Source organism: Salminus brasiliensis, chromosome 13, assembly GCF_030463535.1.
Source record: "Salminus brasiliensis chromosome 13, fSalBra1.hap2, whole genome shotgun sequence".
Lineage (NCBI taxonomy): Eukaryota > Metazoa > Chordata > Actinopteri > Characiformes > Bryconidae > Salminus > Salminus brasiliensis.
The window spans coordinates 5165228-5190755 of record NC_132890.1 but is presented as its reverse complement, the minus strand read 5'-3'; the positions used below and the strand labels follow the sequence as shown (position 1 = coordinate 5190755).

The following is a 25528-nucleotide window of genomic DNA, read 5'->3' as shown; positions in this document are numbered from 1 at the left end:
TTAAGGAGTGTCGGGTCAGATCTAGGCTGCAGGATGGGTTGGGGAACACTGCCGTAAGGGATTCTCGGAAAGGTTTGGTGAGGCCTATATATATATATATATATATATATATATATATATATATATATATATATATATATACATATCCAGGCATACCATGTGTGATTGTAGCCCATTTTAAGCCTGATTATGTCGTAGTCGACTGAATTGCAGGATCGGTCAGAATGGCCGGGTGGATTTCTGACCTGTCAGAAGCTTTGCTCACTATTCTCACAGTCTGAGCAGTCTTGTGAGCTGACTTCTCGACTCCACAGCTCATTAGCCAACTGATATTGAAATTTGTGAGTCACAGAATTCACAAAGCGAGCGTAATTATGCCCTGCAAAATGGACAAACCCTATTGTCCATGTCCTCTTAGCCACTTGTGGGTCCATGTAGGTCTCCTCTTTTTTGTGGGATGGCAGAGCACAGGATAAGCTATGCACTTTCTCAACGTTTGTGATTTACAGGGCGTCATATTCTGCTGAATGTAGACAGAACTCTGCCTAGGGGCTGCTTTTCATGTACAGTGTGAGCGCAGTAGGTCAGTCCCACCAAAGACTACTACTACCACAGTTAAGGATGTGAAGCAACAACAGCTAAACATGCTGTTCATTTAATTGACCTGTTTTAAGATTAGGTTATAAGGTTATTTATGGATGGTTTACTTTATATGAACTGTAAATTATAACACATGTTTTCTGTACTGTGCCATTTTTCAAATTCTCTGGTATTAGGGAGGGTATCTGAGTTAGCTGAGCATGTTTAACAATGATAAACAGGGTGGTGGGAGTGGGAGATGAATTTATTAAAAATATAGTATGATGAACACACGTGAAATAATGCTCCATTAATTATCAACATTTATCATTCATTATTTGATCTATCTCTCTATGTAATAATGCAAATTTGGATAAATGATTATCACCTCCAGACTTTTGAAAATATATTACAGAACTTTAACATTTCTAACAATATAAATGATTCACTGTATCCATATTACTTTTCATTGAAATACGCAACATTTGCCAATTGCATTGATCAATATATCAAGATCTGTTTTTCCAAATTGCTGAGACTGAAATTGCTGAAAAATGAGTGCTGACAATTCCGTTTTTCATTTCATATCATTTTCCTAGTTTATATCTAGTGCTTTTACTCCCGATTCGTCACATCTGAAAGCACTCAGCTAGCTCCGACACCCTCCCTAATACCAGAGAATATAATACATGGCATAGTACTAAATGTAATAAATGAAACCATTAAAAAAGTACATCTTAATCATAAAACATATCATTTCATAACAACATCTTAAAAACAGCATCACATTCCTAACTGTGAGTATGTGTGTGTATGTAATTTAAAAACAATGTTTCCTTTTATACTTTACTAAGAACCCCCTTAAAAGAACAATAATTTGCATAATATCAACACCTATTTAAAATATTGCAATATTCAATAATATCAGATATCAGCCTGAGGCTAGTTCCATGTTCTGCAGCAAGAAGATACAATTTTAAACCAACCAAGTGCAAATGAACAATTCTATGTGCTTTTGCTACCAGTAGTTTACTCAATACGACCCAGTCAGGTCAGTTAAGGCAATGGGAATTTTATAGTAGGCCAGAAGTGACCCAGCTGTAGCAGCCACATTTAAGGATTGTCATGTCATTTGAACTCTACCCCACATGTAGCCCACATGCTTCTTGCCACGTACATGTAAGTACAGCATTTCTATTTCGGGCCAAAACTGGACCAACTGTAGCAAGCTTGGGCTGTGTTCCAGCGACCACACTCAAGGACAAAGTCATTGCCGTCATTCCACAGTGGAACGTATAAGCGTGGGCCAGAACTGGGCCTTACGCCCTTACTATCCGGGATGTAACTGATGCATGAATATGGTGCAACAGTTGCTTATGCTTGGGAAAGAGACCCTATTTAATCTTATAAATGTGAGGGTATGTGTCTGTGCCTGCAGAGACCAACTTTTACAGATGGACTTCATCCTCTCTGCACGCCTGGCTCTCTAAGACTGCCTGTCAGCACTGACAAGCCCCCTTCACACCTGTGACAAAAGCAGCGAACAAAGTGAAACAGCTCGGCTTTATTCTTCTCTGACACCAAGTCTGTAACCCTGCCTGAGCTTCTCACCATCTGATCCCTCCACTCTCAAGCCTGAGAAACAGTAGACATAGAGTTTTCACTCGGAACAGTGGAATAAGGGCCGGAGCCATTATCCCTGCACTTTAGTGTAGGGTCACTTTGTCGCTACTCCATTACAGCTATCGCCGTTCCTCTCAGGATGTATAAAGTTACACATAATTCCGAAGGTCTGTCAGTCCCACATCAGCCGTTTATGGGGACACAATAGGATTTGTCCGTTTTTGGCTTGAAAGAATGTCTTCACTCCTCTCTCACTCCCCCTCTCTCGCTCTGTCAGGAGATATCCACCTGGCTCCTTCCCAGGTGCGCACAGGTACGGGAGCTGAAACTTTCCCTCCTTTAAAGATAAGAGGGGGATTAAAAACGTATCATTAAACATGGACTTGGCTCAAACAAACACAGCAGAAGTCTACAGAGTTTCCTCACTAATGTTTTCGGAACACAATGGAAAGCTTTTCCTCCGTCCTCCACCTTTTTTGGCGACATCTGATACTTTTTCCGACTGCTTATCTGCCCAATGCCTTCTCCATATTAGGCCCAGTGCGGTGATCCATGGGCGCTGATAGTTTCAGTCAACAGCTTTGCTGATATTGCAGAGGCTTCAAGTCTGAATTGAGAACTTGATGTAACAGTTTTGAAGATATGCGTCTTGAAAAGTGATGATTGTGACTTTTCTGCTTGGCAAAACTAAGCTCCCATATATTTGGGCTTTTGAGCTGAGGCCAGATCACTGTCCACACTGTTAAATCAGTGCCGTCCCTGAGGGTTCAAACAAGGGCCGAATGCTTGTATCGCCGCTAATATAAGCTCTGTGCAGTGATGATGCTGTTAGATCACTATAATGGATGTTGACAGAACTCACAGAACGCATTATGGAGGCAGGAGTATAGAAGAAACACATGGATATTTGGCCAGAACCAATTTTACATGTTTTTTTTAGCTGTATGAATGAGCTTTATAAAAAGTCTAAGTCAGGGAAAACTATTTTTTCTCCACTTCACTTTTTTAATAAAAGATTTTTGATGAAAGCAAACATTTTTAGTTTTCCGTACGTGGATAACACACCACCTCGGGTTTTTACAAAAGAAAGAAGCCCTGAATTTTACACTGGATGAGCTTTAATACTGCTAGGTCCTCCCTCCAAAATATGGCTCCACAACAAATGACTTATAGATACTCAGTGGTAACAATTCCTGACTAAGTGAAGTTGAGCCCTGTGCTCTGTCCAAGATAACTGCTGATACTATGAGGCTCACCTTTTGTGGTACAGATTGAGTCATAGAACTGCCCAAGTATCAAGTTCAGCCAGAGACGATATAAATGTGGAGAGGGCGGCCACTGGCTGAAACATGAGTGGGAGTTCCCATAGCGCTTAACGTGGCATCTGTTTACAGATAAAGTCCCGCCTTTTAACAAAATGAGCCAATCAGCTTGCTGGTTGCAAATGGAGGAGAGTTGCCGTGCTCGTGAGGAAGCGCAGTAAACAGAACAAGCTGAAAAATCATGTTTTATCAATGATTTAAAATCAGAATTGAAATACTTGACAGATGTCGAATGATAAAGGCATAGTAATCAAAACAGTCTGTTTTATGTAAAAAGAATAAAAAATCCTAAAAATAGGTTGGTAAAATGTGAAATGTAAAAGCAAATTGATGCAAATTTAAAGCTTTATTTTTAACTTAGCAAAATGGACAATCATAAGCCTTCTCAAAGAAGTAGCAGAACAAGAAGAAGAGCCCTTTGAGCTTCAAGTACGACTCGGCTCGACCCGCCATCCCTCAAAATCCACGAAAGACGAGCGTCCAGGCTTTTCTCTGTCCTGCACCAAAGTGGTGGAACGAGCTTCCCCTGTGTGTCCGAACAGCAGAGTCCAACTCTCACTGTCTTCAAACCCAGACTGAAGACCCTCCTCTTCTGAGAGTACCTGGGCGAAGAGTAGAGTACTACGTTCTCCATGTTTAGTAGAGTCTGAACTTAGAGGATCTTTGAATTCTTAGTCTATTTAAACTAGCTGAGGTTTTTCTTGGGTAAATAGCAAAGCACTTTTGTAAGTCGCTCTGGATAAGAGCGTCTGCTAAAAAAAAAGATGATAAAAAAGTAGATCTTAATAGTTTAAAAAGAAGCAGAAACAGAAGAAGATTGAGAAGAACTGCTAGAGGGAAGAGTGGATTGAGTTACATACCAGCAAATTGTGGAAGTAAACAAATATCACAACATCTGTAAAAAAATCTGAAGATGAGGATGGCTTCTACTTTAGCAAAACTAGCTTTTCGCAGTAACTGCGATTTTGACCAGGAGACTTGGTCATAAATGGACATGAAAATAAGGACACACACATATATATATATATATATATATATATATATATATATATATATATATATATATATATATATATATATACACTACATTGTAAAAATATAAAAAAAATATATATATATATTATTATATGTATGATTATAAAATATATATAAAAAATATAATAAAATAATATTTTTTGAATAAAATAATATAATTTTGAATAAGGAAAGTTGGTGTGTTGAGTGTGTACTGCTGAAAACAGAAAAATTGTTAAGTTGACCTTGTCATTAGAACCATGTTCAGCATTGCACAAATACACACATGCACGCCTGCCGGCTGTGCTGGCAGTATGATGTATTGGATTGATTAGTGGTTTGTGAGTAGAGGAACTGGAGCTTTCCCTAATAACATGAGTTCAGTCGCCCTCATGCACACAAGCATGGTATCACATGTCCTTTGTGGCAAACTTACAGACATGCAATTAGTCATTGACGCTGCCTTTTGAGGAAGAAGGATGAGAAGATGAAAAGTAAGACACAGGCAACAACACAAGAACACAAGCTTTTCCTTTTTTAAGCGTTTCTGTTGCCTGTTGACTTCTACTGAGTTCCATCCCTCCCTTCATTCATTCATTCATTCATCAGAGATATTCCACCATAACTTCACTGTAAAGCTTTTCAAAACTGCACCTGGACCTGCACTGAATACAATGCAGCTTGTAGAGCTGTGTGTGTGTGTTTGAGTGTGTGTGTGTGTGTGTGTAAGAGTGTTTCACTTGGACTTCCACTTCAACTGTTATTGGGAATCTTAATCAAAACCAGTGTGAATAAGTGAAGTCCAGACAGCAGAGCTCAGAGCTCAGTGCAGCAGTAAATGCCTGTACCTGTTACAAATCAGACCCGTACGCTTCACATCATTTATACATCAATCAGTTGCATGATAACCATCAGAAGCTGAAATTGCTGTATTTTTACACAATTATTGAATTGAGCCTCAATCACTTAAGTACATCTAAAACAATCATCATTAACAATTACAATCCGAGCCTGTTTTGCATCATTTAGCATATTTTCTCTTTGAAAAGCTGTTCTAAGGTGAAAGGCAGTGAACGAATGACAAGATGCAGCTGTCTGCAGAATGACTTTCTTCATTAGTGCAGGGAGAAGTTCACCGGAGAAACCTGACCATCCAGATGTAAAGACAACAATTCCGAGGTCTTCTTGTTCATGTCGAGGGCAGTTGTTTTCCACTGAGAGACGGGGATATAATTCATTTAATGCGGCTCCAATTATTACGGCCGAATTCAGCAATGGCTTTTCTGGCAGTGACCCTGGCAAGTCTATCAGCTTTTTTTATTCAAAAACATTTAGTTGACCTAATGAAGACAGATTTTCTCTAGACGCTGTCGTTAGTGAGTTATGAAAATATAGCTCAGCGCTGTGTGTGCTGCATTAATGTTAGCAGTATTTAAACAGTCCAGAGGAGCAGTTCTATATGGTCAGACTTTTAAACCCAAGGGTTGTAGGGGGTTTTGAGCCAAGAATAACAAAAATAAGTAATGTGAACTCATAATAGTGACCGGTGTTCTCCTGTTCTTCTCTTCCTGCGGCCGATCAGTAAAATAATATTGTTCATAAGCTGCGTTTGCTGTAGCCTGGGTGTAGGAAGCTAATCTGATGTGCCTTAATAGAGCAGTAGTTCAGGTAACTGGATCTGCTGCTGGATTAAGGTTAGGCAATGAGGATGATGATGAAGAAGAAGAAGAAGAAGAAGAAGATGCTGCTGCTTCTGATGATAATAACATGGGGAATAATAATAATGATAAGATGAAGATGATGAAGAAGAAGAAGAAAGAAGGAAAACTACAAAATGAAGAAGAATAAGAGGAAGATGATAATGATCAATAACACAAAAACTAAAAGAAGAAGAAGATGAACCAGTGAAGACGAAGATAAAGAAATCAATGGCTGAGATCAGGAAAAAGAAGAAAAAGAAGAGGAGAACCAATGAAAAAAGAAAGAGGTGAATGAAGTAAATATGGGAATGAAAAGGAAGAAAAGGAAACAGATGAGAAATGAGGCAAAAGACAGAAAATAAGGAGGAAAAGCAATGAAGACAAATTCAGAGAATAATAACAAGATTGAGGAACAGAAGAAAGAATGAGAAGAAGAAGATGAGGACTGAGAAGAACTTTGAGAAGAAGAATGAGAAGACTAGGAAGACTAATGAGAAGATTGAGAAAAATGAAAAGAACATGAGACTAATGAGAAGATTGAGAAGAATGAGAAGGACATGAGACTAATGAGAAGATTGAGAAGAATGAGAAGAACATGAGACTAATAAGAAGATTGAGAAGAATGAGAAGAACATGAGACTAATGAGAAGACTGTGAAAAAGAAGAAGGTGCAGAATAAAAAGAAGATTAAGACAGAGGAGAAGGATATGAGACTAATGAGAAGATTGAGAAGAATCAGAAGAATAATGAGAAAAGCATGAAGAAGATTAAGAAGAAGAAGAATGAGAGCAAAAATGAAAGAAGAAAAATAATCAGAGACCAGAAGAGGGAAAAAGAAGAAGTTTGAGAAGAACAGAAAGAGGCAAGGAAGAAGAGGAGACACTTTTACAAGCTGCTAATAAGCTTTCAGTCGCTGATTTTCTTTAAACAAAAAGAATTGAAATCACTTTACTGAGAAGTTCAAAGGTTCACAACCGTCCTGATGGGAAGCCCTAATGCAGCACCTTTGTTTCTTACGGAGGGTAGAGAGGATGGACAGAGACGATTTGACCTTTTGAGTGAGATGATTTACGACTGGACAAGCTGCAGATTATTCCAGTGAGCAGGACGGCCACAGCACAGCATTAACCTATGATGGAGTTTCTTATCCCAGTGATTTGCTGCTTGGAAATCAGCTGGCCTTTGCTGGATAACCTCGGTGCCCGTGGCCCAGTGACACTCAACCTCTTCTGCTCACTCCCTCTGTGCCCTGCTGCGTGCCTCTGCTGCTGTACGATCCATCACCTCCACGACTATCTCTGCTAGTGTGGGCCGCAGAGGGGAGCATAGTCTCCTTAGGTAAACAGAGCATCAGACTTATCTTTGGACAGGACCTCTCTGTTACAAATGTGCATATTGTGTGTGTGTGTGTGTGTGTGTGTGTGTGTGTGTGTTAGCAAAGTTGGAAAAAAATAGACATGTTCTTCAAAGAGCAGACCTGGAGACTAGACTCATCTGTCTGAATATAAGACCTGTCCTCCAAGCAGTCCTCTATAAATGATGTAAACCACTATCTTAGTGCTTTCAGAATGACACTATATGGACAAAAGTATTGGGACACCTACACATCACACCTACAGGAGCTTTTATGATATCCCATTCTAAACCCATAGGCCCCGCCTATTTTGCAGCTCTAACAGGAGGTCTGGAGCTCCGCGGTTATTGAGTCAGCCGATAGAGCTGCATGGATAGGTACTTGACTTTATATACCTGTGATTAAGAGGTGTGTCCCAATACTTTTTGTCCGTATAGTGCACCTTGTTTGGTCTGAACCAAAATAGCAGGTGTGAAAGGTTCCTCGGATCATGGTCCTGGCCAAACGACCAGAATTTGGAGGTGGTCTTGGTTCTAGATCAAACTGAACCATGATTTGGTTGTTTTGCAGTGTGAACACACTTTTTTTTGGATGGTTAGGACTTTCCAACCAATTACAGGAAGTTGAGGCGGGCTATAGTCACCCATTAAAAGAAAAAAAGAACAGGAAAAGAAGTCAAAATGGGCAGCAGGAGCACACAAGAAGAATAAGAGGAAGATTGAGAAGAACGAAAAGAAGATTAGGAAGAAGAATGAGAAGAATAGGAAGAAGATTAAGAAGACGTTTGAGAAGATTAAGAAGAATGAAAAGAATAATGAGAAGAAGAAGGAAGGAAAAATGAGCAGCAGAAGCACATGGGGAGGGTCGTATCTGTCGGTGATGAGCTCATTCAGTTGGTAAACTCTTCTCAAGTTCTGAGCTTGAGGTTGTTGCTGCTGGTAGTCAAAGCGACCCACTAAAATGACAACACGCCAACGTCAGGCAAAGCCTCCAGCAAGCTCCTCTACAAGTCAGTTATAGGGAGACACAGCTCATGTAGGTGATGACGACGGGGCGTAGGTACACTTTATAATGCAAAGCTGTTCACTAGTTGGCCATGTGACACCAAAACTAACCGGAACAGATGCACACAATGCAGCAAAAGCATGAACCTTGGTTCAGAACTCGGTCTGGACCCTCAGGTGTGAAAATACCCTTAGACTTACCCCGGAGACAATTAGGCTTAAGAGCCTTTGAAAATGATCTAAAAATGATTGCGGCCGTAATGTAAACAACGTCCGAAGCCGAAGCCTTTTAAAGGAATGCTTGCAGAGGGCAGCGCTGTCCTGTTTAATCACGCGGTCATTCATTCATCATGGGTTTGAAGGAACGCAGCGGCTCCATTCCCGGAGGCCGGGCCGTTCTCTCCGGGCAGTTCATGAATATTTGTTGTTAATGATTTCTTGTTTGAGGAAATGACCTCCCCTGTAATGAAGCCTCATATAGTGTGTAGTCCTTTTCCCACAATTTCACGCCACCCCGCAGACTGATGGAGCAAGAACACTGGCCGGACGCTCCCAGTACAGAACACCAGCCCTAATGTGAAAGGGGGGCCGAGAAGAAGAAAGGGACGGCCGAGAGATGGACGGGAGAAAGAAGGACCGGCATTTAAAAGGAGGCTGGAAGTGGCGCTCCTCCACAGGCTGACCTTTTGTTTAGAGACAAACAGATTTAGAGAGGCAGAGGAGGGAACGAAGGAGTCTGTGAGCTGGAGGACAAAAGGAAGGGACCTGAATAGGACAGCAGCTGATCCAGGGACTGTTCAAATGGGCAGAGATGCCAATAGAAGACCATGGTGGTAAAACAGCTGAGTATTCTCTCAGGATTTAACAAGGTCACACACGCGCATAGACAGACACATACACACACACACTCACACACACCTCCCACAGAGATGCTCGGCCCCTCCCTCAGTGTCTCCTGGCAAGTTAACGAGACTCTCTCTCTCTCTCTCTCGCTCTCTTTTTCTCCACAGTGCTGCAGTAGTGGAGCATTATCTCCAACTATGAAGAATACTGGACAACCACAGAGCCAGAACCTGCGAGAAGTGTCCAGACACCAGCGTAGTCCTGACACCATGAACTTTTGCTGGACCGGGATGACCCGCCTCAGTCTCAGGCCAGTGTGGATGGGACTGCTAGGGATGCTGCTGCTGTTCTGTCTGCCCAGAGTAGACTGCACGAAGGAGAGTGTACCCAGGGTCAAGCTCAGCTATAAAGGTAGGCTTCTACATCTACTGCGCAATATTTCTGAGAGCTAAACTAGATGTTTGGCTCCTTGCATTCTTCTTTAGGTCTGTACTTTAGGTCTGCATTTAAATGAAATTGAATTTTGAGAAGCTCAGAGATTCATAAATGATTTATGGATCATTGGTGAGGAATAAAAGATTTTATTTATTACTTTGTGATTTTGGAGCATTTCTACTGGTCCATTTATCATGAAATTCTGACACGATGTAATAAGCAACTGCCAGACTCACATTATGTCAAGACATGAAAAACGACACACATGGAGATGCATGGTTTTGCATAACAATGAAGATACGTGAACATGATTGATTATGATGTTGGTCAGGGGATGCACTATATTTCACTGTGGGGTTTGTATGTGTTTATAACACATATAGAGATATATCAGAGACACAATTTTTCAGTAATGTGAAAAAGTTTGGACACCTTATTTCAAAGGGAAAAAAATCTACCAGAATTTTAAATGACATTTAAAAAAAAAATTAACACCATTTCTATTAATTTGGCGAATTTAAGATTGGAAAAAAGATAAAGCCTAGCATAAAATGTGCCATAGCTTCTGTGTGTGCCACATTTAGTTTAACTAAGTTTATTATTTGTGTTAAATTAAGCAAATAAGCTGTAATTATGCATAAAAATATATGTAGTAGTGTAATCTTTGTAAAATATTTGTATTATTTCATTTATTTTCACTTACAAACCAAATGTAATTTGAACAGGGGTGCCCAAATCTTTGCATAAGACAGCTTTACATATATTCAGACTTTATGTTTTCCAGTGATTTATCATTTTAGTATCTAAATACTGCATGTTTAAACCTAATTCACAGTAACCTAAAAGAAAACCCTTGGAGTCTTATTAAAAGCAGATGGGACTGATAAAAGCACCCCTCCTTCAGGTTTTACTATCACAGTGGGAGAAAAACAAGGTTAACACACATACACACACTCTCACACACTCAGTCTCATCCTCAGTGTAATGCTTTGTGTTTTGGGTAGGGCAGCATCAAAGACACACAGCGATGTTGATGTGGTTTGAGGGTTAGGATTTGCTGAATGCTCGGCCTCTCATTACACCTGGCTGTGTTCCCTCAGCCACTGCCTGACCACTCTGTGATCTTCTCAACACTCTGAAAGACAATTTATAGCCCAGGAAGTTTCACAGAGGTAAACTTAATTTAGGAACACACTGGGTGCCATAGTTAGTAGTGAAGTCAGTGATATATACTGTATATTGTTTATTATATATATATAGTATTTATATTTTATAAGCAGCCCTGTATCTATTAACGTCTGTCAGTCTATTCTATCAGTATCTGAAAGGTCGGTTTTAATAAACCGACATTTATTAATATACCAACATTTACATTTACTGCATTTAGCAGACGCTCTTCTCCAGAGCGACTAACGAAAGTGCTTTGCTGTTTACTCAAGAAAACCTCAGCTAGTTTGAATAGACTAATTGTTCAAAGATCCTCTAAGTTTAGACTCTACTAAACACAAGTCAGTATGGAGACCATAATACTCTACTCTTCACCCAAGTATTCTAAGAAGAGGAGGGTCTTTAGTCTGGGTTTGAAGACAGCGAGCGTTGGACTCTGCTGTTCGGACACCCAGGGAAAGTTCGTTCCACCACTTCGGTGCAGGAGAGAAAAAAGTCTGGACGCTCGTCTTCCGTGGATCTTAAAGGATGGCGGGTCGAGCCGAGCCGTACTTGAAGCTCGAAGGGCTCTCGGTGCAGATTGACCGGCTTTTGACCATCGCCATCAAGTACGGAGGGGCTGGCTGGTCCAGTCTTGGCTTTGTAGACCAGAGTCAGGGTTTTGAATCTGATGACCTGGGCAGCAGCTACAGAAAGCCAGTGAAGAGAGAACGCAGCAGAGGAGGAGCTGAATTAGCTGAACATGGCTGAACTTAGAAGCGTTGAAGACGACCCGTGCTGCTGCATCCCGGATAAGTTGTGGGGGCCTGATGGTGCGCAAAGGGAGATCAGCTACATGCTTTCAGGCCGTGGTGACGCCCCAGAGGAAATATTCAAGTTAAGATCTCCTCTTAGTCTCAGTTATTTCTCCTAGACAGATCTTGTTTGAGACCATTGTGAGATCCAGTCAGCTTGCTGGTGAGCAGAGGACGGTCGCCGATATGGTGGCACTAATTTGGAAAATCCCCCCAAAGAGGAGATCAGCGCAAGCGCTGTAGCCAGACAAGCTGAAAATTCTAAATTTTTGTGCATTATTGAGCCAAATGCTATAAAGTACCAACTTCCCCGACCATAGCAGATATATATCCAAGGATTCAAGGGGACTTTATTGTCTTTCACATCGCATGTGGTATATGAGGTGGAACGAAATTGAGATCTCGAGGTCCCACTTACACCCAAAGAGCAATTATTAAAAAAATAAAATAATAATAATAATAATAATAATAATAATAATAATATAGAATATAAGAGGGGTAGACATAAATAGGAATAGTGGGAAAGCAGAGAAATTAAAAAAGTAGCAGCTATCTAATCACAATCTAATCACAATCTAATCACATATGCTAAAACTTTATGGAGTTTGTAATGAACTGGCATAAATATGCTCACTTTTGTGTTTCACTGTTTGTGGTATTCTAGTTAACTAGCATGTTATCGCTAAGTTAGTTCCTCTAAGCTGTTATATTGCTATATAGCTTAGCTCTGCTAAGCTGAGCATGTTATATTGCCCACAGCCCCAAATACAGCCGTTATTTTAATGCTTAATGCTAAAACGTGTATTTGGTTCAACAACGGCAGTCCATGGCTACACTCTTTTACTCCGACCGGGTCTGCAGTGTGTGGCTGAGCTCTCACCAGTATCTTGTAATTTTATTTTTATGGTAGACAAGTTAGCTAACGTTAGTGTGCCAACAGGGCTTTTTGAATAGTGGGAGCAAACGGAGGCTAAGAAAACACGTCCGGTGCTACTGAATAAATATCTATGAGGCGTAAAGGTAACATAAGGGGAAAGGAATGGCTCTTTGCTCTCGTTTATTTAAAAACACAGACACTTGTTGGACATGGATAGTTAAGCTTAAGAGAGCGCTGTGTGTGTGTGTGTGTGTGTGTTAGTGTGTGTAAGTGTGTAAATGGGAATGGTATGTGCTTGTGAGCTGTTTAGGCCGAGCTTGCGCCTGAGCACCGGACGAGCATCTTATCATCGTGGCCATCGCTGTGATGGTGATGACAAAGTGGTAAATCTCTTAATCTCGTGTTTTCTCCCCCCTAAAAAAGAAGTGATTAAAGTCTTCTGGCTGTTTGTTTCTTTTCTCAGTGTTCCTTTCATTCTGTCCCGTGTTCAGTCCCTGCTGTGACTTTTGGAGTTAAGTAAACGTGCGCTGTGTTTGTTTTATGCCACTGAGGGGAATAAAACCTAGAGCTCCCCGAAAGCTCTCGCCTACCAAGCTCCAGCAAGCCTGCTCAACTCGAAATAGAGCCTCATTCACATCAACAACTGCAGGCCAATGAAAATATGAGTGACTGCTGGGAACACGCCATTTATTTTGAGCTTTTTTGGCCTACAGAATATATGGGTGTATAAGTACAGTTTAAGTATATGCTGTCAAAACCTTGTACTTCACCGTGGGGATGAGGGAATGTGTTGTTGGGGCAACTGAGTATACAAGGGAGCACCCTGCCTGTGCTGGAAATGCTCAACTGTTTATTTAGTAAATGCTGAATAGGCCAGTGGGCCAGTAGAAAATATTCAGGCCTTGGTTTTAGAATTTGTGCTTTTGTCAACCTGGGATTTTTCCAAAATGGTTAAATACATAGATTCTCTTTCCTCTTGTAAAACACTGCAGACAGATAAGGTCTCATTAAAGATTGTGGGGTTACAACTAGAAAAACGGTGTGTCAAATGTTTGTGGACAACCCTTCTAATGAATGCATTCACCTACTTTAAGTTGCACACATTGCACACAGCTTGTCTAGTCCCTGTAGAGAAGTACTGTCAATAGAATAGGACTCTCTGGAGCAGATAAGCATGAACATATTGGCACCATGCTGCCTAATGCCAGGCGTGGGCTAGAGGGGTATAATACCCCCCCAGTATTGAGCAGTGGAGGGACTGGAACTGTGCTCCATCTAATACTTTTGGAATTAGATGAGGAGTAGGGGATGAGGTGTTGTGGTGATCATCTCTGATCATGGTCCTCCATAATAGGGTAGAAAGCCTTCATCCCCGGACAGAAGAGACAGTTACCCCAATAAAAGTAGAACTGATTTCAGGAGAAGCAAAAAAAGAACAGGTGTCCCAATACTTTTGTCCATATATTTGTTTCACTCATAGTACGACGTCTTTCTGATGTAGCAAACATGCAGTACAGAGGCCAGTTTGACCTAGTGCTTCACAGGGGGTCCTTAAAATCTCTAGTGAGGGAAGACTTGGGCTAATTCATCTGAAAATGAGCATCAGATCCATTAGCCTCTTGTCAACTGAACGCTCAGCGAAACGCTCTCCATGTTTGGTCCTCCTGGCAAAGTTGGAGAGGCCGCCGTGAAATCATTCCAGATCCATCATCTCCGAGTCAGTGAACTTTTCAAAAACATCAGCACCTTTTCTGTGTCAGCGCACACCTCAAAAACAGGGACCCCTTTACCCGTGAAGAATGTAGCTCTGAATGGAAAACATCAGATTCACTGAACTTCACACCTAAAGGCCAGTCAGCCTCGGGATCGCCCATGTATGCAAACATGTAGTGGGAAAAGGGAGAGGAAGAACATTTGTTCTGGATTGACTGGTTCAAACGCCATCACATTTCACCCCAACTTCAGCTCTCCAGGCCTGTAGATCAGTCACAGTGAGGCCTTTTATTACCCTCATAATGTCATTAATTCAGTGAGGGTCAGCTTTTCCACACAGGGGATTTCAGCTGATGTTAGGGATTGTTTTGTGAGTAGGATATATGTTGTGGTGTTTGACAGACCAAAGTGGATGTGCGTGGCCGAGTGAGTCGGAAAGCCTCAGGGGAAATGAAGAATGTACACTCATAAGTACGTGCATAGATGTGTGCACAGTTTACAGGCCAGAAGCTGGTTTTAGCTTCTTTAATTTGGGGTAAAATATTATTCTTGGTCGTTATAATGAAATATTTGTACTGTGGTGCTTCATTGCTGCTGATTACCACATTAAGTCATTTTCCTAGGTCCATCAACAAAAAAAACGTATCATCACTATTACATCAACAGTACTTCAGTGGTTATGAATCACCAGTATTTTCTGTTCCACTCCCCAGTGGTAAAAGTAGCTGCCCAAGACCTTCACACCCCAGGGATATGATGGTGGTGTCAATCCGGCTGCACATACGTAGACATACTTTTGTCTTGTAACAGTTTGAGACGTGATTTAGACCTACTCCACTTTGAACTGCAATTATGACTGATTTGGTTGATTTGTGTCCCCAGGTTGTATATAATAATAAAAAAAACAAATTGTATTATTACAAAAATAATACAAATATATATTACATATTATAGATATATTATTTTATATTTTATATTATTATTATATATTTTTACATAATTAAATTACTAAATTAAATAATGTAATTAACATATAATAATATAATATATTTTTTTTTATATTTTTTAGTTTTATAAAATATTTAAATGTTTAACTTAATTGTTTTATATATTTTATTGATATAAAACAACTTTTATTAATAAATATGATATTTATTGCACCACCAAAACAAACAAATGTTTTTTTACATTTTTTAAAATATATAAAAAATATATAAAAACATAAATACTTTGCTACTTTGGCCATATCCCAATCCAGACTGTCCAACTTCTTTTCCCCAAAGAATAATAATATTGATTAATTTATTAAAATGTGTGTTTTTTTGTTTTTTTTTGAATAACTTAAATCACACATTTATTATTTGGGTTAATCTCTAACTAACTTCCCCCTGCACATTCTTAAACAATATTTTCCATCCCCCCACATTACTGACTAATAACTACAGACCTTCAGTGGTTGTGAATCATCAGTATTTACTGCTGAAGATATTTCGCAGAAATCCTCTTTGTTCCACTCCTTAGTGGTAGACTATAACTGGAGATAAGGAGCTGGCTGGGAATCACGGTCAGTAATATTTTACTCTAGCAGTTCCTGACATTACCGTTAAAATACTGTCCTGTTTACTTTTAATGACACTGATAGTCTAAACCCGGCAAGAACTCGGCTATGTTTACAGTGCAGGAAGCACAATATTGGAACTTTAAGCATTAAGATCTGTGATATCACATATTAAAACACACTATAAGTGCCACCAACCAATTTGGACTCTCTGAAGCAGATAAACATGAACCTATTGGCACCCTGCTGGGCTAGAGGGGTGGAAAGCCCCCCAGCACTGAGCTGTGGAGCAGTGGAAGAACTGTGTTCTCTGGAATGGTGATGGTGGTGCTCCATCCAATACTTTTGGAATGCGTTTGGGAGGATGAGGTGGGTTGGTGATCATCCAGCATCCGGACTTCACCAATGCTCTTGTCGCTGAATGCAATCAGATCCTCATAGCAATGCTCCCCCACAATCTAATAGAAGGCCTTCTTCCCTGGACAGTAGAGACAGTTACTCCAACAAAAGCAGGAGAAGTGCTTTTTTAATACCCTTGATTTTGGAAGAAACAGTGAATAAGCAGGTGTCCCAATACTTTTGTCCATGTAATGTATGATGAACTGTCTCATATATGTAGGTATAACAACCAATACACATGTACTGTTTGCTAGGCTAAATGCCTTATATCTTATGCTAGCTTTGAGACAAATAGGTTTAATATCTTCACAGCTGATTTCAGTCCATTTGCGCTACCACCAAGACATACTGTCAATACATTGTTACCTCCAGCTATATTTTGAACTGTAGTAACGACAGTTGAAATGTAGTTGAAATGTTGTTAATTACAAATACAAACATCGCTGTTTTATGGGTGTTTTTAAGAAAGAGTACTCAGAAAAACCTGGAAGTGGGAGTTCTACCCAAGTCTCTATGTGCTAACATCAGGCTAAGCAGTTTGATTTCCGCCATGCTGAAACTAAAGCTGGTGAGAGAACAAGATTTGATGGCAGCTAAGAAAACACTCGCTAACCACTTAGCCTACTTGCACTCAATCTCCCTCAAAAACACATCGTCCTGAGGAGAGATCCATGTAAAGTTGCTTACGCAACTGTGGCAAGAGAGTTAGCGTCAAGGACTCGGCATGCTACTCTATCTCCGATAAACAAACAGAAGGATTAGCTTCAGCGCTAGAGCTAATCAGGGTCTGTTGAGTGGGAGTTAGGGGTTGAGTCTCATGAGGGTTAGCCACAGATAGGGTGTTGTGAGGATCTTTCAGCGGGGTTCAGGCTTGACACTGTTTGTAGAGTAGATTAGCGAAGGCTAGGCTGAGGTTAGCGGGACGGAGGCCTAGTTCGCTTTTTAGAGAGGGTGTCCTTGTGTAAATATTGATTGTGGGTAACCTGCCCAAGACCTTCACACCCCAGGGAGATAATGGTGGTGTCAATCCGGCTACAGATTTAAGGAGCATATATGTAGACTTTCGTCTCGTAACACTTTCAGACGTGACCATGTGTGCTATGGATGTTTAAAGAGGATTTAGACCTACCCCAGACCAGAACGGAGAAGAAAGACTCGGGGTGTGAATGAACTCTTACAATTTATTATTTATTACAAGTTATTTCTTTCATTTTTTGAAATATGACATTCAATTAAGGGAACTTTTAAGGTTCCGGGTTATAAAAGTGTGCTGGAAATAGTATAATAGTACAATAATAGCTTGTTAATATTAATATAAAAAAAAACAATGCACCAAATTTATGAATTACATCCTTTTTAATGTTTTAAACATCAATACTTTGCTTTTTTGTCCATATCCCAACCCAGACTTTCAAACTTCCTTGCCCCCAATTTTATGTCAATTTTAAATGATAAAAGTCACACATTCATTTAAAAATAAAAATAAAAATGCAAATTATTATAATTATAATATTTTTTTGGGTATTATTTGGGACCATATCTATCCAAACAATATATTTTCAATAAAACCAGGTGTTGGTACTAACAGGTTTTCAGTTTCACCATTAGTATAATTTATAGTACTTTTTAAACAAATTTAATGAATTACTTCCTAAAACTGTTCAAATGTCCACATTTGGAAGACATCAGTAGAGAGCTCCAGAGAATACTGCAAAAACATAAAGTGTGAAAAAGTAAGTGCACCCTTTGGAATGGACTGAATTTCTGCACTGTGCCGCTTGGCAAATAAATAGAAACCATTTTAATTGTATGTGAGCTTAATCCTGGCCAAGCTAATCATGTTTTTACTTTGCAGCATGTAATCATTGTCCTGGCATAACTAAAATAAAATGAATCCTAATTCTATTTTTCAAAAGTTAAAATTGCAAAAAAGAGCCCCCAATTGAAGATTTACCCATTTAATTACATAGATAACTCACTCTGCGTGGCAGCATGCTCTTGTTTTAATGGCAATAACAAAAACTTTACTCATTTATACAGGGAGAATTAACCCACTGAGAGGGTTAACCCCGTAAACCATACATTCAACCATACCATACATACAAATTTACAAAAAAATGAATGTAGATGAATATTTGAATTAACATTAACCCCTTAAACACCAGAAGTATTATTACAAACTTCTGTTATCAGAAAACAGCCCCACCAGTTTGTACAGAAGTCCCTGTAGTTACTGAGTAATACCCCCTATAGTGTGTGATAAGCCTTTCTGCATTAAGGGGTTGAGCACATGAGCCTAAAACAAGCCAACTACAACAAATAAACATAGGCAGAACTTCAGATCAGCTGAAGAACATCATACCTAGCTCTCATCTGTCCGGCTACTGAGCAGTAGTTTAAACTGACTACAGGGTTCAGTGTACCATATTTTAGCTTTCAGCTATCTCCACACCAGCAGGTCATTGCATGTGAAGGGGTTAACATACGCTGAATGCCTAGCAGGGTGTGTGAGCGCAAGAGAACAACAGAAAAAGTGAGGACAGGAATGTAAGCTTCAGAAATTAACAACAGAGGAGCGCAAATGAACGCATTTGTGTTTTAAAAGGGTGTTTGGGTCCCGGATTTCTGTGTTCAGAGGGAGAGAAATGCCATAAGCAAGAGGTGGTGTTTTCATGGTATCTGTCCAAGCCTGCAGAGGCAGCAGGCTGAAACTCCACATACTGAACAGATCCAAAACCATGAATTATGTAGACAGCTCTGTATATATATATATATATATATTCCTATATACAAGAGAGATACTGTATGCACATGTCTAAATATGGGGTAATCTATAGCATGCCCTGTTGTTTTCCTTATAGAGATGATACGGGAATTTGAATGCGGGTTGGTTGTGGTGTGAATTTTGGCAACCCTTCCCCACAGTCCATCCTAGCGTGCATAGCTGCTAAGTGACGATCGCAAGCAGGTATAATTTAATGTGTCTGTCCCCCCGAGGCACTGCATAAGCCGGAACTTGAGGCCTGTACTCTGTAAACGGCCTATCAGGCTGATGTCTAGGAGTGTTGAGAGACAGACAGACGGATTAGATTCCAGTGAATAGCTGAGCACTGATCTCATAGATTTCACATGTATTAGTCAGGCAGAAGCGAGGGCCAGAGGAAGGCAGCTCGTGGCCCGGAGATGTTGAACGGTTGAGCAGGAAGAGAGGCGGACTCTTTATCAGAGACTGGAATCTGAGCGCTAAGATGACAGATCTGCCCATATGTTATGGCCCATAGGATGGAATAAATAAGTGATAAAGTGCTGTTTCCTTTCCTTAGCATGGAAAGGAATGTCAGAGTTGTGGAGGAGCTTTGCTTTGAGGGCAGGATGATAGAATAATAGCCCGTCATGTTTATTGGTTTGAGACACAGCTACACGAATCTACACTCAATCTTGTTTTAATGGCACTAACTGTTAAATTTAATGGTTTAATAAATCAGTGATTTACTCATTTATACTCATATTTACACGCCCTAAATCAAGCTGCACAGTGCACAGTTGACGGTTCGCCTAAAGATCCCTAAAATGTCCAGAACAATGCATCACATTTCTGAATTTGGAGTCAAAAGCAGATGAGTTGTCCACATGTGTGACCAGCGAGGTTCGTTTGAAGTGTAATTTGGTGGATATGTGTTGCTGACTTCTGTCTCCCCCTTTTTGCAGAGTTGCTTCACTCTGGCAGTGTGGTGCCATTTGTGGGCTCCGGTGATGGAATGCAGTTTCAGACATTCCTATTGGATGAGGAGAGGAGCAGACTCCTTCTTGGGGCCAAAGATCACATCTACCTGCTAGACCCAGACAACATCAACAAGCACCCCAGAAAGGTACGCTCAAAGACATTCACCCACCAGCTTACACACATACATACTCTCAGGCAGACGCTTGCTGCTGTGGTCATGTATGCACACCTGCAGACATGCAGAATCAGGTAAGCTCGAGGCGCATTAGAGTAACTTTAGCTGTGCATGTTCTGGGGCTAAACGTGAGGAATTTCTTCCAAGAAATCGTTCAAATGGCTTGACAGATGCTCCGGAGGGTGCTCGGTCTGTCAAACAGTGTGTTGCAACAACAGAACTAGACAGGCTGTTTACATTAGACACAATAGAGATTAATTACAGTCTTAAATTGGGTGTGTAGAGGTGTTCAGTGAGGTGTGGTGGTATGTCTGCTCATTTGTTTTACATGTTTTTCTTCATATCTTTCCATACATACAATATATGGACAAAAGTATTGGGACAACTGCTTATTTGTTGTTTCTTCTGAAATCAAGAACATCAAAAACGAGTGAATTCTTTTGCTAGAATTCTACTAGATTCTACTAGAATTTGGAGGAGCATTACTGTGAGGATTTGATTGCATACAGTGGCAAGAGTGTTAATTAGGTCATTGGATGATGATCACCACCCCACCTCGTCATCCCCAACTCATCTCAGAAGTCTTGGATGGAGCACCATCACCATCATTCTAGAGAACACAGTTCTCCCCCTGCTCCACAGCTCAATGCGTTATAAAGGGGGGTTTTATACCCCTACTCTAGTCCACGCCTGGCATTAGGAGGCATGGTGTCAATAGGTCAATAGAGTCCTATTCTATTGGCAAGACTTCTCTACAGGGTGTGTGTTTGCATTCGCACATCTGTGTCAGCAGTGGGTGCAACTTGGGCGCTAAGTAGTAGAATGCAATCATTAGAAGGGGTGTCCACAAACATTTGGACAGTGAGTGTGTGGCCATCTCACTGTCAGTGCAAGTGTAGCATTGAGATTTTAGCAGAAACAACAACAAGTAAACAAGTTCACAATGTTCTAGAGGTGGAGCAGCATTAAGCACTGCAGCCTGCAGCAGCTCTGGTGCTCTGCCAATGCTCATCTTCACACCCTAACTTAAGGACATAAATTTGGGTTGATTGTTGGGAGGGAAGTGCTGATTTGAACATATCTATAGGGGTCAAATGAAGTCTGTCTTTCTTCATAACATGTGGAAGTTCTGCTTTTAACAGCAGGGATGTAATGGATGTGGTCGCTGGCAAATTCCCACTTTTAATGACACCCCCCCCCCCCAAGTTTTAAAAAGTGAAACCTTATGTTTTTACTCTTCTCATGACAAGATAAACAAGAAAGTGGCGAAAAACACTAGATGACAATTAGTGAGCCAAGTCAAAGTTCAGTGAGTGCAGCCATACAAAGTCAAACTGATCAATAAGTACGATCAGGAGCCCCGGTAATAATGCTAAAATATCATATCAGTAACCAGAACTGTCTGGACCAGATGTCCCAATCAAGGTTTTTTAAACCCCCTATCTGATCTGAGTCTCTTAATGCTGACTAAATAATTGACCCCCACAACTAACCAGCCACAAGCTTGGAAACATGGGCTAGGTGGGTTTCAGGTGGGCATGGGATCGGAGTAAGTTTGTACATGCATTTTTTACTGGGCCTCCCAAATGGGCCCCATCATTACAACACACCCTAATCTCACATGGATTCAATCTAGGCCCCATGTACAGTGTACAACCCAGATGGGGCTCATGATGAACCCCTGCTGGTCCTAATCACTGACCATGGTGGGACCCTGGTGGGCATCCATATGTGGGGGCTAACATGGAACCCATTGACAAAACCTATTGGTTCCCAGTTGGGCTGCCGTCACAGGCACTGCGTGGGCATTTGATGTGGGTTGGGTAAGATGTGCTGCTACACAATACTAACAGCAGCAAAATCACTATTTTAGCACCAGTTTCTAAAATCAGATCTATTTATAAAATCTAATCTGATTTATTTGTTTGGAGCAACTTTTGGAACTTTAGTGTTTAATATCTTACAGTCCAGTCTGACTGACCCATCTGACCTTTCAGCTCCCAGTTCCTTTAGCTACAACTCTGCAGTCTGATCACTTAATGTGTGTGTGTGTTTGTGCATTAGCATTAGCATTAGCCTCTTCCTCGGTTCTTAATGCACTTTTCAGAGCTGGTTTAGAACCAAAGAATGGAGCATGGTTCTCTCGCTGGTAGAACAGAGCATTTCCACCATGGTTTGGATTCCAAACAGGCGTCTAATTCGGGAGTAAAGACGGATGGGAGGAACGTTAGGAACGTTGGTTTTGTCAGCGTGGACAAAATGGCAGAAAACAGACCAACATTTTTTGGAAGAGTGAAGAGTTTAGATCCTCCTTATCTGACAGATTAACCAGCACTCTTTACCTGCTGCTCTGTGAGCCGTTTCTTGTCGCAGTGTCACATTTACAGAGAGGCTCTGAGCTAAAACTAAGCTGAAAGCTGAAGCTTTTCCTCTTTCCCGAACTTTCCGTTCCACCTTAAATTGTGGAAAAAATTCTGCAGTGACGCTCTGCTGTTGAAATATACTGTAACTGTGGCTCTATTTAAGGTGGAATGGAGAGTTAGCATTAGAAGCCAACATTAGCTTTTGTTTTGGCTGCTTAATGGCAACATGATCAGTTATTAGTTAGAAATAAAGCTCGGTTTTGCTTTTTAAATCTGTCCAGGGTAGTGTTTTTAAAGCAACTGAGGATCCTGTCGTCTAAAGGACGCTCTGCTACAGCAAACTTAAGGATTGGAAGAATCTGATACCCGATCCATCAAAAAAGCCTGGATCTGCTTTAAAAGGTTTAGTTTCAATCTTTACATTTAATGTAAAATTATACATACAGACTCAAGTTACATGTGCATCCACTTAGGCGATTAATTCAGTGGTTCGAAAAGTTCCAAAAGCTCACCAAGACGAAGGCCTCTTAACCATACTGTTGGTGATCATGATTGGCTACAGCTGTGAGCTGCTCTGTACCCACATAAAAGGGTTTGTTTGACAGCAGTCATTGGATTGACTTTTAGTGAGCTCAGTGCAGATCTGAGAGGGACGATCGTAGATTTATAGTCAAAAGCGTCTCTTGGAGCCATTTCTAAACAACTACAGATTCTAAGATCGTTAATTGAAGCGGCTGTATGTTAAGCACAAGTTATTGGGAGGTGTAGCAGCTTTGCCGAAGTCTGGAAGAAAACCCAAACTGTCGCCCTCAGCTGAGAGAAAATAGGTCCAAAAGTGGTCAGGAACAACCCAAGAACCACCAAGGCACAGGCCTGCCATGATCTGGAGGAAGCTGGTGGAACACCAGTGTCACTGTCTGCGGTCAAGCAAGTTTTACGACACACAGTCAGTGTTTATTTGTCTAATTACTGGGAAAAATCAGTCTGAATGGGCTGGACATCTAGAGAAGGCCAGAGCATGCTATAAACTCCGGCCTATGGTAATCCTACAGAAATACACAACACCAAGAGTGTTTAGCTTATAAATGTCTGTGAGGATGAGGTAATTCTTTCTTATTGTTTGTGCTTGTGTGTGTGTGTCAGTGTGTGTGTGTCAGTGTGTGAATGTGCTTGCGCATAATGTCACATACTCATGTCTGCAGAGGAGAACGCGCTGCCATCTCCCATGTTGAACTAAAGGAACACAGCACACTTGTGTCGCATCTCCATATTCCCACGGCATCGTTCTATAGAGCCATTCAGTTCCTCTGGATTCCACTGACCCTACTTCTCCCGCTCCTGCCAATCACTGTCACCATGGCGACATGGGACACCAGCACTACAATAGTTGTATGACATTTCCAACCCAGCAGTGGACGTGTTGTCTCCATAGCTCTCATGCTCACCCCTCGTCAGTACTGTTCAAGGGTTTGTGATAGAATGTTGTTTTTAATGGTTTATATATATAAATATATATATATATATATATATATATATATATATATATATATATATATATATATATCTGAACTTGGACACATTACATCAGCTCCACTCCCCATACAGGAGGACTGTGTAGTTCTATAAATCCAAACTGTATCCATCTGTTTCTCTGCAGACTTTATTATTTAGCCTCCTTTCACCCTGTTTGTTCTTCAGTGGTCAGGACCCCACAGGACTGACCACCACAAAGCAGACTGTAGTATTTGGGTGGTGGGTCATTCTCAGCACTGCACTGACACTGATTGACATGGTGGAGGCTTCAGCGTGTGTTCAGTAGTGTGTGTTGGGCTGGTGGTACGAGAGGATCAGACACAGCAGTGCTGCTGCTGGAGTGTTTAAACACTGTGTCTGTATGTCCACCCACTGTCCACTCCTACCTAGCCGGTTCACCTTGTAGACGAAGGTAAAGTCAGAGACAGGAGCTCAAACAATATCTTCTCTGTGGTGGTCAGTCATGTGGGATCCTGTCCATTGAAGAACCAAGGCTAACTAATAAAGTATGTAGAGAAACAGATGGATACAGTCTGACATAATAGAAACTGATGTGTCTCATGTGACTTTATATATATATATATATATATATATATATATATATATATATATATATATAAAATACAAAAAATATGCCCTCATCTGCCCTGTATGTGCATCAGCACCACAAACACATGAACAGAAAAATGTGCTCCACCCTGACCTTATCAAAATAAGCAGACCCAGCTGTGTTGACTAACAGCAGCTGCCAGTATGATCTACCCCTCTCCTCTGTGTATTTCACTGCCCTCTCTTTTTCCTCTCTCTCTCTCTCTCCTTCTCTAAACCCTCAAAGCACACACTAGTTTATTTGTGGTTGTACCTGGAAGTGTGAGATAGCCCAGTGAGCACTGGCTGATGTGACATCTGTGGACATCCACTTTGAGGCAGCCTATCCTGAGTTCAGTTGGTCCATAAAAGGACACTGTTACGCTATTTATTAAAATTTGGTCTAAATTAAGTTTACTCAGCAGCCAGTAAACCAGTGCTTTTTTCTACATCCGCTATAAATACCTTAAAATCTGTATTTGCTCAAATCTAATTCCCATAAAGGTCTTATTTTTTATGTCGTTCTCCTCCGTAGTTCCTAAAACAATACCAATATGAACAATTTATCACCAGTACTGATAATAACAAAGTTGGATAGCCAGCAATAAACCACTACGGTCCAGGGGCCGCAAGTTCAAACCCCCAAAACATGACACTTTGCCATCAGCGACCGGAGTCCAAGAGAGCACAATTGGCTGTGCACTCTCTGAGTGGGTAGATGGCGCTTTCTCCCCTCATCACTCCTGAGCGATGCTAGCTGGCA

The 25528-nt window shown here is 40.8% G+C and overlaps 1 protein-coding gene across 1 annotated transcript in view; it reads left to right on the top strand.

Moving 5' to 3' along the window:
- Positions 1-25528, top strand: part of sema3d (sema domain, immunoglobulin domain (Ig), short basic domain, secreted, (semaphorin) 3D) — a 66543-nt gene that overhangs the window by 5632 nt on the left and 35383 nt on the right. Inside the window, exons 2-3 of the mRNA XM_072695892.1 lie at positions 9607-9850; positions 20091-20251. Coding sequence (XP_072551993.1) covers positions 9637-9850; positions 20091-20251 — 375 coding nt within the window. The 5' untranslated portion in view covers positions 9607-9636. The remainder of the gene's footprint in view (positions 1-9606; positions 9851-20090; positions 20252-25528) is intronic.